Raw genomic sequence first — 16,939 nt, 5'->3', positions numbered from 1 at the left:
CGGTCAAGACTGTTACTGATCCAATCCGATCGGATTCGTTTTGATTCCCCAAACTATGATATGTATGGATACGGGTATTGGAGTTTCGGTAACGGCGGTGAGCCGGTGACTGGTGCCGATACCGTATACTTAAAACCGTGACTAAAAGTCTTTTTCAAAAACTCGATCTTGTTTGAACTTTGAAGTAGTGAGGGTCCGGTCCTCGTCGGGACGAGCCGACCAGGAATTACGAATCACTGATACGCACTAATACAAACTACTAAACTATTAATTAGGCGGGAGAGTAATCGGAAAGGGACCAAATTTGATTTTAATTTCGTTTCTATTCGCTTCCGTAGTACTTTTCTGAACAAAACAAACAGACGTTGTAGGAAAAGCAAGCAGTTTAAGCCATCGTACCATTACTATACTCTCTCTCTCTCTCTCTCTCTCTCTCTCTTCAGCTCCTGCGAAGTGGAGTAGCATTGGCATAGCCTGGTTTATTATTAGACAGACACAGCAGAACGACAGACGAAAAAGAGAAACTGCAAGAAACGCTAAAAAACAACACAGAAAAAGAGGAGAGAGAGAGAGAGAGAAATGTGCAGCGCAGAGCCGAGGACGGAGGAAGAGAGATGGTTTTGCCTTTGCAGAGGAAACTGGAAAGTGCGAAATTCATCACTCGAGTCATGAGCTGCTTCTGCTGCTGCTCTACTTTGCTTTTTCTCGTCAATTGGTAATTGCTTCTTCTGATTTGTCTCTGAATCTTCTTCTATCTTTTGATATGGCGGAAATGTACGACCACCACACCCCCTCTTCACCCCCACCTCATCCGCCGGCTCCTGCCACTGCTCCTCCTCGTCCTCCGTCCGTTGAATCAGATGAAATCTCTCTATTTCTCCATCATCTCCTTCAGTCTTCTTCCTCTCCCTGCGTTTCCTCCGACAGAGCCAAGCAAATGCATTTTTTTTCTCCTGCTCCTCTTCCACTTCCTCTTCCTCCTCCGCCTTTGTTCTCTTCGTCCTCGCAAACTACATCCACCGCAAGATTCTACGATTCTCTGCCTGAAAGTCATCTCCGACCATGCGGATCAGCTTTTCTCCCCAATTCTGACTGCCGGGTCAGGGATGGAAGCTCCACGGCTGAGTCCTCCGTCGCCGTCGGCTCTTCTTCCTTGATCCTGTCTTCTTCTGGCCTTGATTTGAAAGAGACCACAAGTACAACTTCCGCTGGAGCTGGTAGTGACCATGATGCCGCGGCGACGGCATCGCTGAAGAGGAGAAAGGTCCCCACGGATTATGATCTCGACGATTATGATTGCGATAGTGAGGTAATTTTATTTATGTTTCTTTATTTACTTACAATTTTGCTTCCCCACCACCTCACTGATCATATAGTAGTATCGTATCTTACCCGTCGGTCCTGCTTGATGGTAGGAGGGTCTTGAGGCGCCTGAGACAGCGGCAAAGCCAGCTGCACCTCGTTCTTCTTCGAAGAGAAGCAGAGCTGCTGAAGTTCATAATTTGTCCGAAAAGGTTTTACTCCTAATTCTCTGATTCTTAAATTGGTGAAAAAGTTGTTCTTTCTTCTCCTGCTGTCTGTTTAAGCTTTGAAACGTTGGATGGACAGAGGCGGCGGAGTAGGATTAATGAGAAAATGAAAGCCTTGCAGAACCTAATTCCCAATTCTAACAAGGTACCTATTCTTTCACATTCCCCTTCTGGCGCGAGTGTATCTTGGGCTTGGGTTCTCCGGTGATCAATTTAACGTTCTATTTGTTCCAGACAGACAAGGCATCAATGTTGGATGAAGCCATTGAATATCTCAAGCAACTTCAGCTACAAGTTCAGGTGAGTGGTTCGCTTCGCATCTCTCCCAGTAAACAGTGCTCTTATGTTCGTTCCCTTCTTGTCTGGTAATCATGTGTGGGTTGATACAGGGTTAACGTCAGACACTTACATTCTCTGTTTTCTTCAATGATTCATGTTAGGTTGCCAACGATGCAGTTTTGATTTCTACACTTGAATAGTTGCAACAGTTGTGATGTATTAGCATCACCATATATAATCAAATGAATCTTTCGATCATTAATCATCAATTGAACATAGTGAAGTAGGATCCGTATAGCTAACACTACTTAGGATAAGGCTTGTCCAGTTGGTCTGTATATTGTTCCATACCCCAGTTTTCCCATATCTCAAAGGTGACTAAATCTGAGGGTCAGTGGCATTTACTTGTTTGTGGAGGAGTGGTGCAGTTTGTCCACCAACTTGAAACCTGAAAAATTGGCTGTTGTAGCTTAAGATATCTAAAGAACCATACTCGTGTGCTGGACTTCTCCCCCTCCCACCATGGCTTCATACTGGCTATTAGCTATTACAAATTCTGATTTCGTAGCTTTGTTAGAGGATGCCTCCTTATGTTTCTTCCCTAAAAGCCATGAATACTTTGTTTGTTCTCAAGTTCTGATTGCTTTTGGCTTTATTATATTATTTTTGGGCTTCTCTATCCTCTATGCTACTCGCTTCTTCTTTTGTGTTTGAACTCAGGTTTGTGGTGCTTATGTGATTTCATTTCATGACTATCTCCTTGTTATGCTGTGTCTTTTGCCTTTTATGCATAGAGGGACCTAACTATGTCAATAAATTGTCTTAGTTGATAAAATGAAAAGGCTGGAGTATTTGAGGGCTATTAAACTGCAGACCCTGCAGTAGTGGGAGCCTCATGCAGTGACCATTTTCTTGGATTTGTTAGGTTTGGAGAACACTCACCATGTCTGTTTACTTGCTCTTGCAAAATGATGCTTCGTAAATAATCATATTTTCATGGAGTGATGCTTCATAAATAATCAAATTCTCGTAGAGTTTGATAATGTGATGGCAGTTGGTGTATTTTAAATGTCTGGAAAGTAAACTTGCTGACTTTTTGGACCAGGAAAGGTTATTAATGCTTGTCATATTTGAAAGGTGTCTTTTGTAGTTCTATAATATGAGTAAGTGAATGAATTGAAATGGCACAATTCATACTAAGGTTGCATGTTGTTTTTGTTCTTTCGAGTCCTTGTGGATGTGCTTCCTAGCATTGTTGTCAACGTAATGCCTAGCTGACCAGGTTGTGCCTACTTATTTAATTTGGCCAATCGACCACATGGACCATAAAATTATGTTGCCCAACCCCACTTCATGGTTTTTTGCAGGCCTTGTCCTAGTTATTCTTGTTTTTATGTTTCCCCAGAAAGAGAATAAGAAAGAGAGGAATAAAAAGTGGTAGGTACAGATTATAGTCTTTAAAACAGGGAAGAATCAACCACCTAATCAAATGAGAGGCCATTTTGATTCTGAATCCGGATCTAGATGAGTTAGATGGGGACGGGATAAAGGATGGCGGGCTCTACCTCAACCTAAATTTGAGCATTAGATGAGCTGCCACATGGCGATAGAAGGTGCCCTGCGAATGCGCTTTTCGGTGGGTAGAAACAGGCTTCGAGAAACCATTGATTTCATGTCTAACATCCCTTATTTGAGCCTAAATCTGCTATTTTCACTGATTCTCCATCATGAGCTGACCTTTCCCCAAAATAAATGGAACTATGTTGTAGCTTATAGAAAATCAATTCCGGTTGTCATTAGTATTGCTGGCCTGATTTACAAGCAAAATGAAAATGATAGTAGTACAAGTTCATAGACTTAGGGCTTTTTGCATTTTACATGGGCCAAGACTGGTTTGTTGTGTTTTATTTGTTGAGATGTATATGTATTAAATTTGTGTTTTGCTTTATCACCCCCCACCCAAAAAAAATATTTGTTATGTGAAGAAGACAAAAGAGTTAGATGCCCTTTGACAAATTTCCCCCCCTCCAAATATAGGTTAATCATATACTTGTATTATATATCAAGCAAATTAAAAAACTGAAGAATTACTAAAAAAAAAAAAGGTTTAGAGTTGTGGTCTAAGATAGCCACACAACTTTTATATATGTTATGTGTTCTTTGTCTCACATTAGAATATGTAACAGGAGATGGTTTTGGAGCATTAGGCTAAAAGCAAAACAGCCCATGGTCACTCACGCATTTTGACAATTCTACTTCCTGCTGATGTTATTATGCTACTCATTTGAAGAGGCATGATGACTTTTCAGGTGATACCTGATATTTTGTAGACAGCCAACTTACCAAGGTTTAAGATCTTGCTCTCGCCACCCATTTTGCTATCGCCGAAATCATGCATTTTTTTCCTGTTCAACTAGCTGGTTGGTCTCGGTGCGCATATGGCCTTTGTAGCCCCTGAAACTTTGCATTTGCTCTATTTTAGGCATTCTAAACACAATGGAAACATCAGTTTTTTAATAATCAAACTCAAAATGGTACTTTGACTTCGTACCCTATGTAAATAGTCGCCAACTCTTCGGACCCTTTATCTAGTGTGCTCTATTCCACAATTCACATTCCACAATCATCATTCTGACACAACATAATCATTAGAATATAAAAGACATCATTTCTAATTACTATTGATGATTGATGAGTCACATACATTGGAAATTTGAAATGACATAAGATAAGCAACATAACAACACAACTGCATAAAGTTCATATTAGTAATAACTAACATAACACATGTAAATATAATAGACAAATAGACATTTAAACTCCATCCTAGAGACCTAGACTCTTAGTACTGAAATGAGTGCGGGTCATATCATCATAACCAACATATTGATGCTAATGTCGAAGCGTGCTTTGCTTTGATTGAATCACAAAGGCTGGCCATGTCATATTATGACGGAAGTAATATTCAAAGTCTGCCACAATAGCTCGATAGACATCATTAACAACATACTAGAGATATCCAATCCTTGGATGGATATCTCTGAAACTAAATGAACTAGATCGAGATCCACAACTACTGGTTGGTGCTTGACGGATTGGAACCTGCACTAGCATGTATGGTTGGGGGATGGAACTCCAAAGATGCTAGCCACAAAACCTGACCCAATTTGGGAGTGTGACTAACCTTCATACTCAGAGGCAGAGGGGAAAGAACTGGCATGTGGGTGTCCAAACTGACTATAATGACTATAGTTTGAACCGGTGGTCCTTGTGACATATATAGCTGACGGTGCATGCAACTGCTCCCCATGAATACCACTCTCCATGCTTAAGCCTCCTAGAATGTGAATCAAGCTCTTAATAGAGATGTCCATGGAGTCCATGCTATTTTGTTCCTCTTCACCAGTTTTGAATCGACAATGTGAGCCTCTCTTGTAGGGTGTGGGGGAACGTGCACTATGGTCCATGTCCTGTGTGGCATGAGTGAACTGAGTCTCTCATGTGAACTACACCGGCTCGGTTTTCGGTTCAGTGTGATGGTACCTCTCACCATAGTTTAATGTATCGGCACGTATAGTACCGTATCGGCACGTATAGTACCGTATCGGCTGATATGTATCGGTATCGACCCTTATCAATACACTACATAGAAATTTTAAAATCTTTTTGTATTGATATGTATCATATGATACATCTCGATACATATCAATACTGTTTGGAAAATTAAAAATTGAGGTTAAATGTATGTATCAATATGTATCGGTGCATATTGGTATGTATTGACCGATACATACCGATACTGTACGATATATACTGATACGGTGCGCTATGGTCATATAATGACCAATATAGGTCATTTTTCAGCAAACCATGATTTTTTGAGAGGGGTTTTTGTTCCAAAGTTGCTGCCAGCCATTTTTTTCTCTAACTAAAGTGGAAATCAAGATTGAGAACATGGATTTTACACCCATAAACAATTACAAACCTGTACGATACTCTCAATTTAGTGGTTATGCATAATACATGTTATATATAGTTTTTTTTTTTACAATTTTTTATGCAAGTGATTAAAAAGTGTTTCCTATCTATTTATGTGCGTATCTTTAGCGCATCTCTGATAGGATAAGACACCTTCGATACGTATCTTAATTTTGGCCGATCGATACAACGACCAATACCGATACTTTTATCCTTGCCTCTCGCGCATCCCACCATCACCACCATCATTACCATCACCATCACCATCACCATCACCATGATCATCACCACCATTATCACCATCACCTGCACCACGGTGTCCACTACTACCACCACTAGCAGGTCTTGCACCATCATCATCATCATCATCATCATCACTGGAACGCGACTAAACATCAATCCCGGTAGCTTGGAACTCGAAAAGCCTGGGTACCTGTGAAAGCACATGACCCTCTTGAGACATACTCTTCCACGTCAGTACCCATCTGACTAGCTACCATGGGGTCGGGCCTACACCTAGGCCGATCCATAAGTGGCTCACCTCGATCCCTCACCCATTGGTATAGGGGATCCTCCTCATTTGAGTCTTCTTGGAAAACTTGATCAAGTTCAATTGGTTCACTATTATCCTTCATGCCTTGATATATGTGCTGCATCTTCAATCTCATATGGTAATGCACAAACACCAACTGTTGTGGCTTTTCATGACCTAGTCGGTTCCACCTCTTGGTGTGGATCAGTGAGAATGTAATCCAATTGTGCTCATATGATGATATAGAACAAGTTTGGGAGAGCACCTTGAATGCTATCTTTCTCAAGTTCACTATGTTTAAAAAGTTCTGGTGGTAGGTATTTGGATGGTTACCAACATGACACAAACCTCCCTTACTTTTGCTTGGGAGCTGGGATTGCCATTCTGAAAGATACTGGGCAGAGTTGCAGCCATTTTTTTTTCTGAAGGACAAGTCCAAAAGGAAAATAGATGGTATACTTTCTAAAATGAATTTTTTTTTTTATTTGAACGTTTGTAACTGATGTATATTTTTCTGTTTCATTTTTCACATTGGTCATTGGACAATTTTGACTTACAACGGTTAATGATGCAGCCTGGTCTTCTGATTTTAATGTCGGGGTATGAAGGAGGAACAACCATTGGACGATCAGTTCTTTCCTTCTCTCTCTCTCTCTCTCTCTCTCTCTCTCTCTCTTTTGGTGGGGTTGGGGTTGGGGGGGAGGTTCAGGTACTAGAGGCTAAAGTAGAACCACTGGTAAAAGGGGCAAGGCACCACATAGTGGCTTTGCTTTTGCTGGGAAGTAATTGCATACCTGGGTTTTTAAGGGGGGAGGTGTCTTTGTTGGTCTGTTCTTTCCAGATTAAGCTTGTTTGGAGGCTTCTCTTTGCTTGTTTGAGGTAGACATTGGTAGAGTGCAGTGTGGGTAGTTGCAACCAAGTGTTTTTTCAGGTTGCTGGATTCCTTTTTAGCATGTTGTCTTCTATTTGTCTCTATTATGGTATATCCTTCTTACCTTTTTTCTAGCTAGCCTTCTATTTGACCTCCCTGATTCGCAGCTTTAATTACACTCCACCCTAGTTGAAGATTCTCATGTTGTAACATTTAGTCAAACCTTGATAAGCTGACTGTGGTCTACTAGGCCCTGGATATGAAACCCAATGATATTAGGAATAGCTGATGCTATCAAGAAGGTGTGAAAAATTAATGAGAAATTGGAGAAAAGAATGCATGTATGAAGTTAAATGGGAGTGAGATATAATTATTGGGCAGAAAGTTAATAATAAGGTTGAGATAGGTCAATACCTGAGAGGGAAAAAAACAAATAAAAGATCATTTTGCAAGATCTATTTTTTCTTTCTGGTGCCAGGTTCATATTCAATAAAACTTAAATCATGGCATATCTGGCTGGTTAAATCTACTAAATTCAAATCTGATCTGAATAATAACTAACATATTCTACCTAATGGAAAATGATTTAAGGAAGTAAATAAAAATTGAAAATGTCCATTTGTAGAAAGCCCATGCACTGAGCCCGCTAATTAATAAAATTAAGTAAAATACATCCTACTAACTAATATGTCTTTAGAAGAAGCTTCATTGTCAACCTCTTTTGCTTGATTCCTTCCCAAGAACCTATAGCATTTTTTTTTTTTTTTTTTTTTGAAAGGGAGGAGCTCACTCGCTCCTAATAGGCTTGGGCTCTACTCCTGAGCATCTTATCTAGCATTTATCATCAATTTTTGACACAATTTCTGTAACCTATAGAACTTACTGGTGATGACTCAAGGCCTAGTTTGATTGGAATCTCCTGCAGATGTTTCCTCTTCTCTGCTTGAAGTCAATGCCACCTCTATTAAGCGATAAACAAAGTTGTGTTATATGAATTGGTTGGTAGTTGAGAAAAAGTGATCTTCCTTACTTGCCATTGGAAGAGCCTAGTTGTGTTATGTGAATTGGTTGGTAGTTGAGAAACAGTGATCTTCCTTCCTTGCCATTGGAAGGCTAGGCTCTTTGCTAGCAATGTGCAACGATCCTGGCATTGTTTTTGGAGATGAGTAGCCTGCTGAGTTGAGGAATGTTAAAAGGTTACTCACGATAGGGGGAGTGTCCCTATCGGGAGCATAGTTTGAAATCTTGCCAGTATCTTGGGGATATCTCGGAAATTTCGGAATTTTTGGCCGAAACGAAATGACCTACGAAATGGAAAAATGTATACATTTCAGTCAAAATTTCAGCATTTGGCCGAAATTATGTGCCACATTTCGGTATCTTGACGAAATTGTACATGTGCTTTTAATGTTTTGTGTGATGGGGTTGGAAATTTCGACCTCATCTCGCTGGTCTCACCTCTTTTGCTCTATAGAAGCTGAAAAATGTCTCGAAGGTTTGGTTTTTGCCACATTTTCACCTCATGAACAAGGGCAGTCTCCACATCACACGGTCAAGGGAGAAGATCTCTCCCGACTGATCCTCTGGATATTTAAGTATGATTTACAATGCATATGAGGAGAGGTTCCTCTGTAGAAGGAAACTGTAGGTGGCATTGAGTCGCAATGCTTATCACAGTTCAAATTACAAATAAATTTTCCAGCTGTGGGCATCTTCAAAATATGATTGCCATGTTAGTATCTGATTGATCGGGAGAAACCTTCTCCTTTGATTGTGTGAGGTGTCTTCAAGATAAACTTCCCATGCTTGTCGTTGATTGATTAGGAGACATCCTCTCCTTTGTTTGTGTGAGGTGTCTTCAAAATAAACTTGTCATGCTGGGCTTTGATTGATTGGGAGAAATTTTCTCCTTTGATTGTGTAAGGTGTCTTCAAGATAAAATTACCATGCTAGGTTTTGATTGATTGAGAGAAATCTTCTCCTTTGATTGGGTGAGGGGTTTCAGCCTTTCAAGTCATAATATAATCATTAGGAAAAAAAAAAAAAATATCATCTTGGCGAGATTTAGGTACTTCGGTGGTTTTGAAACCTCCAAAATACCATAACGAAAGAGATTTCGAACCTTGATAGTGAGTTATGTGGAGTTCTAGAGTTTAAATTTATGTCTATGGTAAGTCTAGTGTTAGGAGTTGTTTTATTATTCATTTTTCCTTGTAATTAGATATGTCCTACTAAGAGTCAATTTTCTGGTGTATAAATGAAGGAGGAAGACCACGATAGGAATCACTGAATCCTATTGTGGCATATTAAGTTCTCTTCTCTCTCTTGCTTCGCAGGTACTGGTTTCAAGTCCTGATTTCGCTACATGGTGTCAGATCTGTTACTAGTATCTGCTATTTCCTTGACACCAGTTCCCAACAACTTATGCTGTGCACTTTTATCTGTCGTCTTTGTGAAGATTACTATTTACTACTTGCCTTCCTTGAGAAGGGCTTACGATGTTGTTGTTTCTTTTATGATATTTTGGCTTGCAGTTGATATTCTCTGTTGCTTATTTTGTTCGTTGTTGTTTGGGTGTATTTGACATGAAGATTTTTCTTTATTATTTCTGCTGATGATTGGTGTGCTTGAGTTGGTAGTGCTACTAGAATGAAGTTCCCTCTTTGCTCATTGGCATCTCCAACTGCTATATATGTTGAGTCTTATTGTTAGGATTTTTTTTTATTATTCATCCTTTCCTTGTAATTAGATGTGTATTCTTATTAGGTTTCCTACTAAGAATGTGTTTGCTGGTTTATCAATAAAGGAGGAAGACCACGATAGGAATTACTGAATCCTATCGTGGCATATTTGGTTCTCTTCTCTCTCTCTATCTTTCTTCACAGGTACTGGTTTCAGGTCTTGGTTTCGCTACAACGGATTCATGAGGCTTCTTAGCCATTGGGGGATCTTGATGTGAAATGTCCTGAGGATCCTCCTCCCCCCGGCCAGAATAACATAGTATCATGAGTTAATGGATGACCCTAGAACTGTTCAATGATGGATGATGTGGAGCATTTCCTGTTTGTAGCTGGTAATGGCAGTGCTGCTTTTGGCGAGCCAATAACTGATTGATTTCTTTACGATGTCTTCTCTTATGTCCTTGTTATCAGGTTTTTGTTTTCTGCTAATCGTTTTCCCACTGATTTTTTTTTTTTTTTTTTTTTTTTGGACTTCACTATATTTTCTTAGAAAAACTAGACCACCTTATGGAAAATAGATATACCAAGAATTTATAAAGAGAATAAAATACAGTCCAGAGCCTGCTTGCACCTTTCAAATTTTATGAAGATCTAAAAAATTAAGTGCACCTGCATGGACAGTATTAGTATATGTGGAAAGTGGCAAGTGTAGGTCTATCATCAAAGAAAGCAAGTTTGAACTATTGAAGCAGATGGGGCTGTGATCTGAAAAACACCATTCAGAAGTCTGCTGAAGCCAGAATTAGGAAAATAGGCTAGCAGCAGCTCTATTGCTTTATCTGTAGATTAGGGTGATTGGGTTTGCAGCTGCGCCAAAAACTTGTATGCTTCCTTCCAGATATACCAAATATTTCTCATATTTTTTGAATTTGGTTAACACATCGTTTACTATGAGAACTAAATCTTATTAGATTTCTGCCTCAAGTATGTCCATATCAGCACATGGGTAGCGACAACAGAGAGCAAGGTTCTCAACTAAGGTATTGGATCCAGTGCAATAAAATATAGCAGTAGCTATAAAAGGGACCTTCCCTGATTGACTAACAAACTTGATACTAGCAGAGGGCCAAACTCTCCTACACCCCCTAAAATGCCCCCTACAAAAAGGTACTAGCAACATGAGGCAGAAGCATTGCGCATGCAATTGGTGTGGATCTATTGCTCATTGCATGCCCTTGGATGCAACTGAACTTAACTCAACTCAGCCTTATCCCAACCAAATGGGCTCACCTACGTGGTCCCATTTTCTCCAATCACTTCTATTCAAAGCCATACTTGTTACAAGTCCTGAGTTATGCATGTCTTTCCTCACCACTTCTCCTAGAATCATTTTAGGCTTACCCCTGGCTCTTTTAGGTCCTCAATTTGAATCAAATCACCCCTTATACTAGAGCATTCAATGGCCTCCATGGCACATGTCCATGCCATCTCAAATGACTTTCTTGCAACTTATCATGTATCATAACTAGTCTTAAATTAGCTCTAATTTGTTCATTCCTTATTTTATCCTTTCTAGTTTTACTACTCATCCATCTCAACATCCTCATTTCAGATACACTAAGTTTATCGTATATATATTCCTTCAATGCCAAACATTTATCTCCATACATCACGGCTGGCCATATAATTGTCTTATTTAATTTTCATTTGAATTTCAAAAGAATATGTAGATCACACAACACTCCGGAGGCACCCACTCACTTCATCCACCCTATTCTAATTCTTTGTGCAATATTATCCTCTATTTCTCCTTTATTTATGATTGAACCTAGGTACCTAAAATTTTCGCTTTTCAGTATCTCCTTATCATCAATTGTGATCACTTCAATGTAGTCTTATTGTTACTAAGGTTTCATGCCATATATTTTGTTTTTATACTAATCGTGAAATCTTTTGATTCCAAGTTTAATCTCCATAATTCCAACTTGGCATTTATCTATGCTTTTTTTAATATCATCAATAGAAAGTATATACCATGGGATCTGATATTGAATGTTATCTATTATTAGCACAAACAAATGTAGACTTAAAGTTGATCCTTGATGTAATCCAATTGTAACTGAAAAGTCACTACCTTGGGCCCCACAGTTCTTAGTCATTACACCACTCCCTTTCTCCCTCTCTTCTGACGTCTTCCACAAGCAACATTTTTTTTCTTCTTTTCAAAAGCACTCTTTCCAACACGTTTCCAACGGCTACATTCCAACATCTCTTTTCCAATGGTTATATTTCAACATATTTCTCCATTGGCTATATTCCAACAGCTCTTTTGCACCTTTGTGTATATATATATGTGTGTGTGTGTGTGTGTGTGTGGTTTGAAAAGATATAGTTGATAATTTGTATTTTTGGAACTTGAGGGTGTGCCATGGTGAGCCCCCATTGTGAGTTTGAGGTTCCCTAGTGGTTAGTGAGTCCCTAGAGGCCTAGAGACCTAGAGTTAAGTGGTCTTCTCTGACCCTTATTATCCTATACTTTTCATTATTTTTATTTGAATCCTTGCTTTTGAAATGCATCAATTTGGTATCAGATAAAGTTTCAATTATTGTGGCAACCAAAAGCTTATAAAGTTGGTCCGAAATCAAGAAGCACACTTGACAATGAAGAAAATGGTCAACGATCAAATCACCACTTCGGTGGTTGTTTCAAACTTGAGGATGTGTTCTTACAAAGAGGGAAAGAATGATGTAGTTATGATGGTGAGCATTTAATGGTTACTCCACTTTGCCTCTCTCTTCCGATGTCTTAAGCAATGAATCTTTTTTCAAATGCACTTTTTCTAGGACATTTCCAACGGCTATATTCCAATGGCTACATTCCAACTACTCTTTTCCATTGGCTGTATTCCAACAGCCCTTTGTCCCCTCTCTATATATGTATCTTTTGGTTTGAAGAAATAGAGTCGTTGACTAGTATTTATATAACTTGTTGGTGTACCATGGTGATGCCTCCATTGTGAGTTTGAGGTCCTATAGCGGTGAGTGAGCCCCAAAGAGACCCAAAGTTAAAGTGACCCTCTCTGATCTTGAGAGTTAAGTGGGACCCCTAACCCTTGTTATCTTGTACTTTCCTTTATTTTCTAGTTTATTTTGAATCCTCCCCATTGAGCTGCATGAATATCTTTAACCGAGTTGACATATTTAATAGAAACACCATTCTTCTCTAAGGACCATATGGTGATCTTTCTTATATTCTCTAAATCTTTCCATTAGTCTCTTCCGCAGATAAATAGCTTTTGTAGTTGACCTTCTCGGCATAAAACTAAATTGGTTCTCCGAAATAATAGTTTCCTCTCTCAGGCGGATTTCAATTACTCTCTCCGTAATTTCATAGTATGACTCATAAGTTTTATTCTTCTATGGTTATTACTGCTTTGAATATCACTTTATTTTTATAAATTGGAAACACAATGCTTCTCCTCCATTCATCTAGAATTTTTTTGTGATCATAATCTTATTAAACAACTTAGTTAGCCAAGTTATTCCACAAATTCCTATGCTCTTCCACACTTCTATTGGAATGTGGACCTATTATTCTACCTATGTTCATGTTCTTTAAAGCTTCTTCTACTTTAGACACCTTAATTTTTCATATATATATATATATATATATAAGACTTGTGGTTTCTTGATGGTTATTGCAATCATCTAAGCACTGTTACTTGTATTGTTTTTATTAAGTTGTAGAAATAGTTTTTTAATCTCTCTTTATTATCCTCATCCCTTTATTAATACTTTTTATCTTCACTTATTATCTCTACTCTTCTTTTCCCTCATTTAGCCAGGGAATAAATATCTTTTTCCCCTTCCTTTGTTCTCAAATTGTTTCAGAGATAGCCATATTTTTTGTTCCTTGCTTTCCTACTATCTTGTTACCTTCATTTCTATCAAATTTATAGATCTTTAAATCCTCTTCATCCTTAGTCTTTTGCCAAGTTTTAAGACTAGATTTATTAGCCATAAGGGCTGCTTGAACTGCACCATCCCATCACGAAGTTTTCCTAGATGAATGCCATTTTCCTATAGCTACATTCTTAATACAAGTAGCCATCTCGTTCCAATCATATTAATGTTTTCATCAAAGTCCCACTTTCCCTATTTTATTAATTTATCAGTAAATATCTTCAAGTTTTCTCCTTTTAAGCTCCACCATCTTATCCTAGGGCAAATAATCTTACATATCCTATGATGCAGCCTTTATAACACAATCTATGTTTATTAATCTTTGTTGCGTGGTTAAGCTCTCCCTTGGTATAACCTTACAATCTTTGCATAATAGCATATCAGTCCTTCTAGTAAGAAAGAAATCTATTTGGTTATTATTCTGCCCTTTTTTGAAGGTTACTAAATTGTCTTCACTTTTTTCAAAGCATGTGTTTACTATTGATAAATCATAAGCCGCAGAAATTTCTAAACTGAAGTTCGCTCTTCATTCCTCTTTTCCAAAACCACATCCTCCATGAATTCTTTCATCACCTCTACCATCTCTTCGAACATGTCCATTTAGATCTCCACCTATTATAATCTTTTCTCTTGACTAATTCTTTGAACTGATCTATCCATGTGTTCGCAAATTTGTTTCTTAATAATTTCATCCAATCCTATTTGGGTTTCCGTGCTTACATCGTTTTCTAACACAAGTTTGATGGATATTATCATCACCAATTCTTATAAAATCAACTTCATTTTTTAAATCTTAATCTATTACTATTCTCTCGTCGCTTCTATTATTTTATCCCCGGTATACCAAAGTTTACAGTCATTTAATTCCTCATAGCATTTTTATCCTTCCATCTAGTCTCTTGTATACAATTTATCTTAATTATTATTCTTCTCAGTATATCTATCAGTTCAAAACTCTTTCCTGTTAAAGTTCCTTTGTTTAAAAAAAAAAAGGGGCATACTCAATGCACAAGGCTCCCGCTAGGCCGCTACTGTGGGGTCTAGGGAGGGTCATAATGTCAACAGCCTTACCTCCGCATCTTGGAGAGGCTGTTTCCTGACTTGAACCCTTGATCACTAGGTTGCAATGAAATTTTTGGACTAGTTTCTTTACCTGCACTTGTCTGGGGATGCACTGGCATAAGGACGAAAATAATAGGTTCTGGATTCCATGTAAAAGGGTTTGGCTAATGGTTTTATAGTGACGGCTGTCGCCTTGACACACCAATCCTCTTCCTTTATCTGGGCGGCAGCATAAAACATTGGAAGTCAAGACTTCATTTATGGGAGCATTTTATTTTCTCAGCCTGTAACATCGGAAACGTTTTAAATATAAGGGGTCACATGATTTCTTCTTATTTTATTCAATGTCCAGGTCATGGGTAAACTGGTTGGTTATGTTGATTGGATAGTTGATTAGGGTTTTATACAAGTCCAGTCCTGTCCAATCAGACTTCTTTAATTATTTTTGGGGGTATGGTAGTTACTTGGCTTTTGTTAGTAGAGCTCTTTACATAGTGATTGTCTAGTTGTTTTAAATATCCTAAAGAGGACAAAATCAAGTAGCATAAGTTGTTAGGAGTCCTTTGGCTTAGATGACGAAATTATTTTGGTCATGAGACTGTTGTCCACGTATTAGCCTTGGTTGGCAAATTTTCTTCTTTCTAAAATCTTTCTTATGTAATGATATCTCTCTCTTCTTCTGTATACTTATATATTATTGCTGCTATTGTGTTCTTCTTTTCGTAGTTGGATGTCGAACAAGCATTAAAGGAGGGTTAAGATTTCCTTTAATTGATTTGGGTTCTGAACCTAAAATTGGTTCTCCTTGCCACAGTTTCTATTCTAAGCCTGTCATTCTGACTTGTTGCCTAATTCTCTTTGGTTGGTCCTGTCACCTGTGGACCATTAATTGCATCTTTTGCCCCCTTTCCTCCATCACAACACTTACAGAGTTGGTATGCATGACAACAACTCATTGGTAGACTACTTGACATTATTAACTTACACTGGAATCACTCTTTTAATCCAGCTATTGTTAAATTACCTTCCTTGATAGAGAGGCCTTAAATTTAAGGAAGAGGTTTCGTCATGTAATTGGTGATTTACACTTTTCCTTTCTTTTCTGGATAAGATGACACTTTCTTAGCTGTTCCTTTCCCGTCTCTTATTCTGTTTGTGATGGTATGCCTGTCTTTTACCAATCAAAATGGTGGATTCAGTTACCAGTGAAAAATTCTCTGCTGAGATATATGGGTGTTCTTTGGGTAGTTTGTAGTCCCTTTATGAGTTTTAAAATATTTCCCTGGCTGTCTCCTAATTATTTTCCTTTGGTTTGAAGTTTTGCAATACTAATATTAGAGCAGGCTTTACCTTTTCCATTGGTGCTCATTTTAGAGGGATCCTGCTAGCCAGTAGATGAGATGACCAGTTGTGTGATTCATTTTTTCTTAAACATTCTGACTTTTTAATTGTCACGGTTTCTATTCTAGACCGCATAAGAAATTTTTAGATTTTCGTAAATAAGTCTCTCTGACGGAGTTCAATAAGTTGGATTTTATACCATCCATATTGTTCAATAGTTAGCCTCTCGAATTATTCTGTTTATTCTTTTATTTATTATAACAGAAATTTAGATAGTAGAATGAGAAAGCAGGGCTATAGTACAACCACAGCAGCAAATCAAGTAGAAAAAATTGGGAGACAATAAAGACCTCAAAATAGGGTAAGGACCCACATACAAAACATCTCTAGAGACTCCTGACTGGGTGAACTCATCAGCTGAAGTGACCGCAGTCTCCAACTGAAAGAAATATCCTGATTGAAACTGCTGGTTATCGTTGAAGCTTATTTCCTTCTTGCTTTGGTTATATGCTTTCTTGAGAGCCTTCTTATCCTCTAAAGGTTCTTATCTGTAGGTCAGTCTGGGTTGAGTATTACCTATTTACCTAGTTCACAAAACCTCGAGGTGGTAGCTTTGTTGGCAAGGACCAACACCTCATAATTAATAGGTTATTAGTTCAACTCTCCTTGGGGACCTACCTATCTCAAACCCCCACCCCAAAAAA

The 16,939-nt window shown here is 38.4% G+C and overlaps 1 protein-coding gene across 2 annotated transcripts in view; it reads left to right on the top strand.

The window, feature by feature from the left end:
• The first annotated feature begins 459 nt into the window (after positions 1 to 459).
• LOC122073960 (transcription factor SPATULA-like) overlaps positions 460 to 16,939 on the top strand; it is an 18,178-nt gene continuing 1,698 nt past the window's right edge. The window contains exons 1-4 of one of the 2 annotated variants that reach the window (XR_006138930.1): positions 460 to 1,309; positions 1,416 to 1,514; positions 1,609 to 1,674; positions 1,764 to 1,829. Coding sequence is in view for 1 of the 2 variants with exons in the window: in XM_042638701.1 (XP_042494635.1) it covers positions 764 to 1,309; positions 1,416 to 1,514; positions 1,609 to 1,674; positions 1,764 to 1,829 (777 nt within the window). In the remaining variant the exon portion in view is untranslated. The remainder of the gene's footprint in view (positions 1,310 to 1,415; positions 1,515 to 1,608; positions 1,675 to 1,763; positions 1,830 to 16,939) is intronic. The other variant, XM_042638701.1, reaches the window with a different exon arrangement.

The sequence above is a fragment of the Macadamia integrifolia genome, chromosome 3 (genome assembly GCF_013358625.1).
Source record: "Macadamia integrifolia cultivar HAES 741 chromosome 3, SCU_Mint_v3, whole genome shotgun sequence".
Lineage (NCBI taxonomy): Eukaryota > Viridiplantae > Streptophyta > Magnoliopsida > Proteales > Proteaceae > Macadamia > Macadamia integrifolia.
This window is presented reverse-complemented; position numbering and strand designations above follow the sequence as displayed.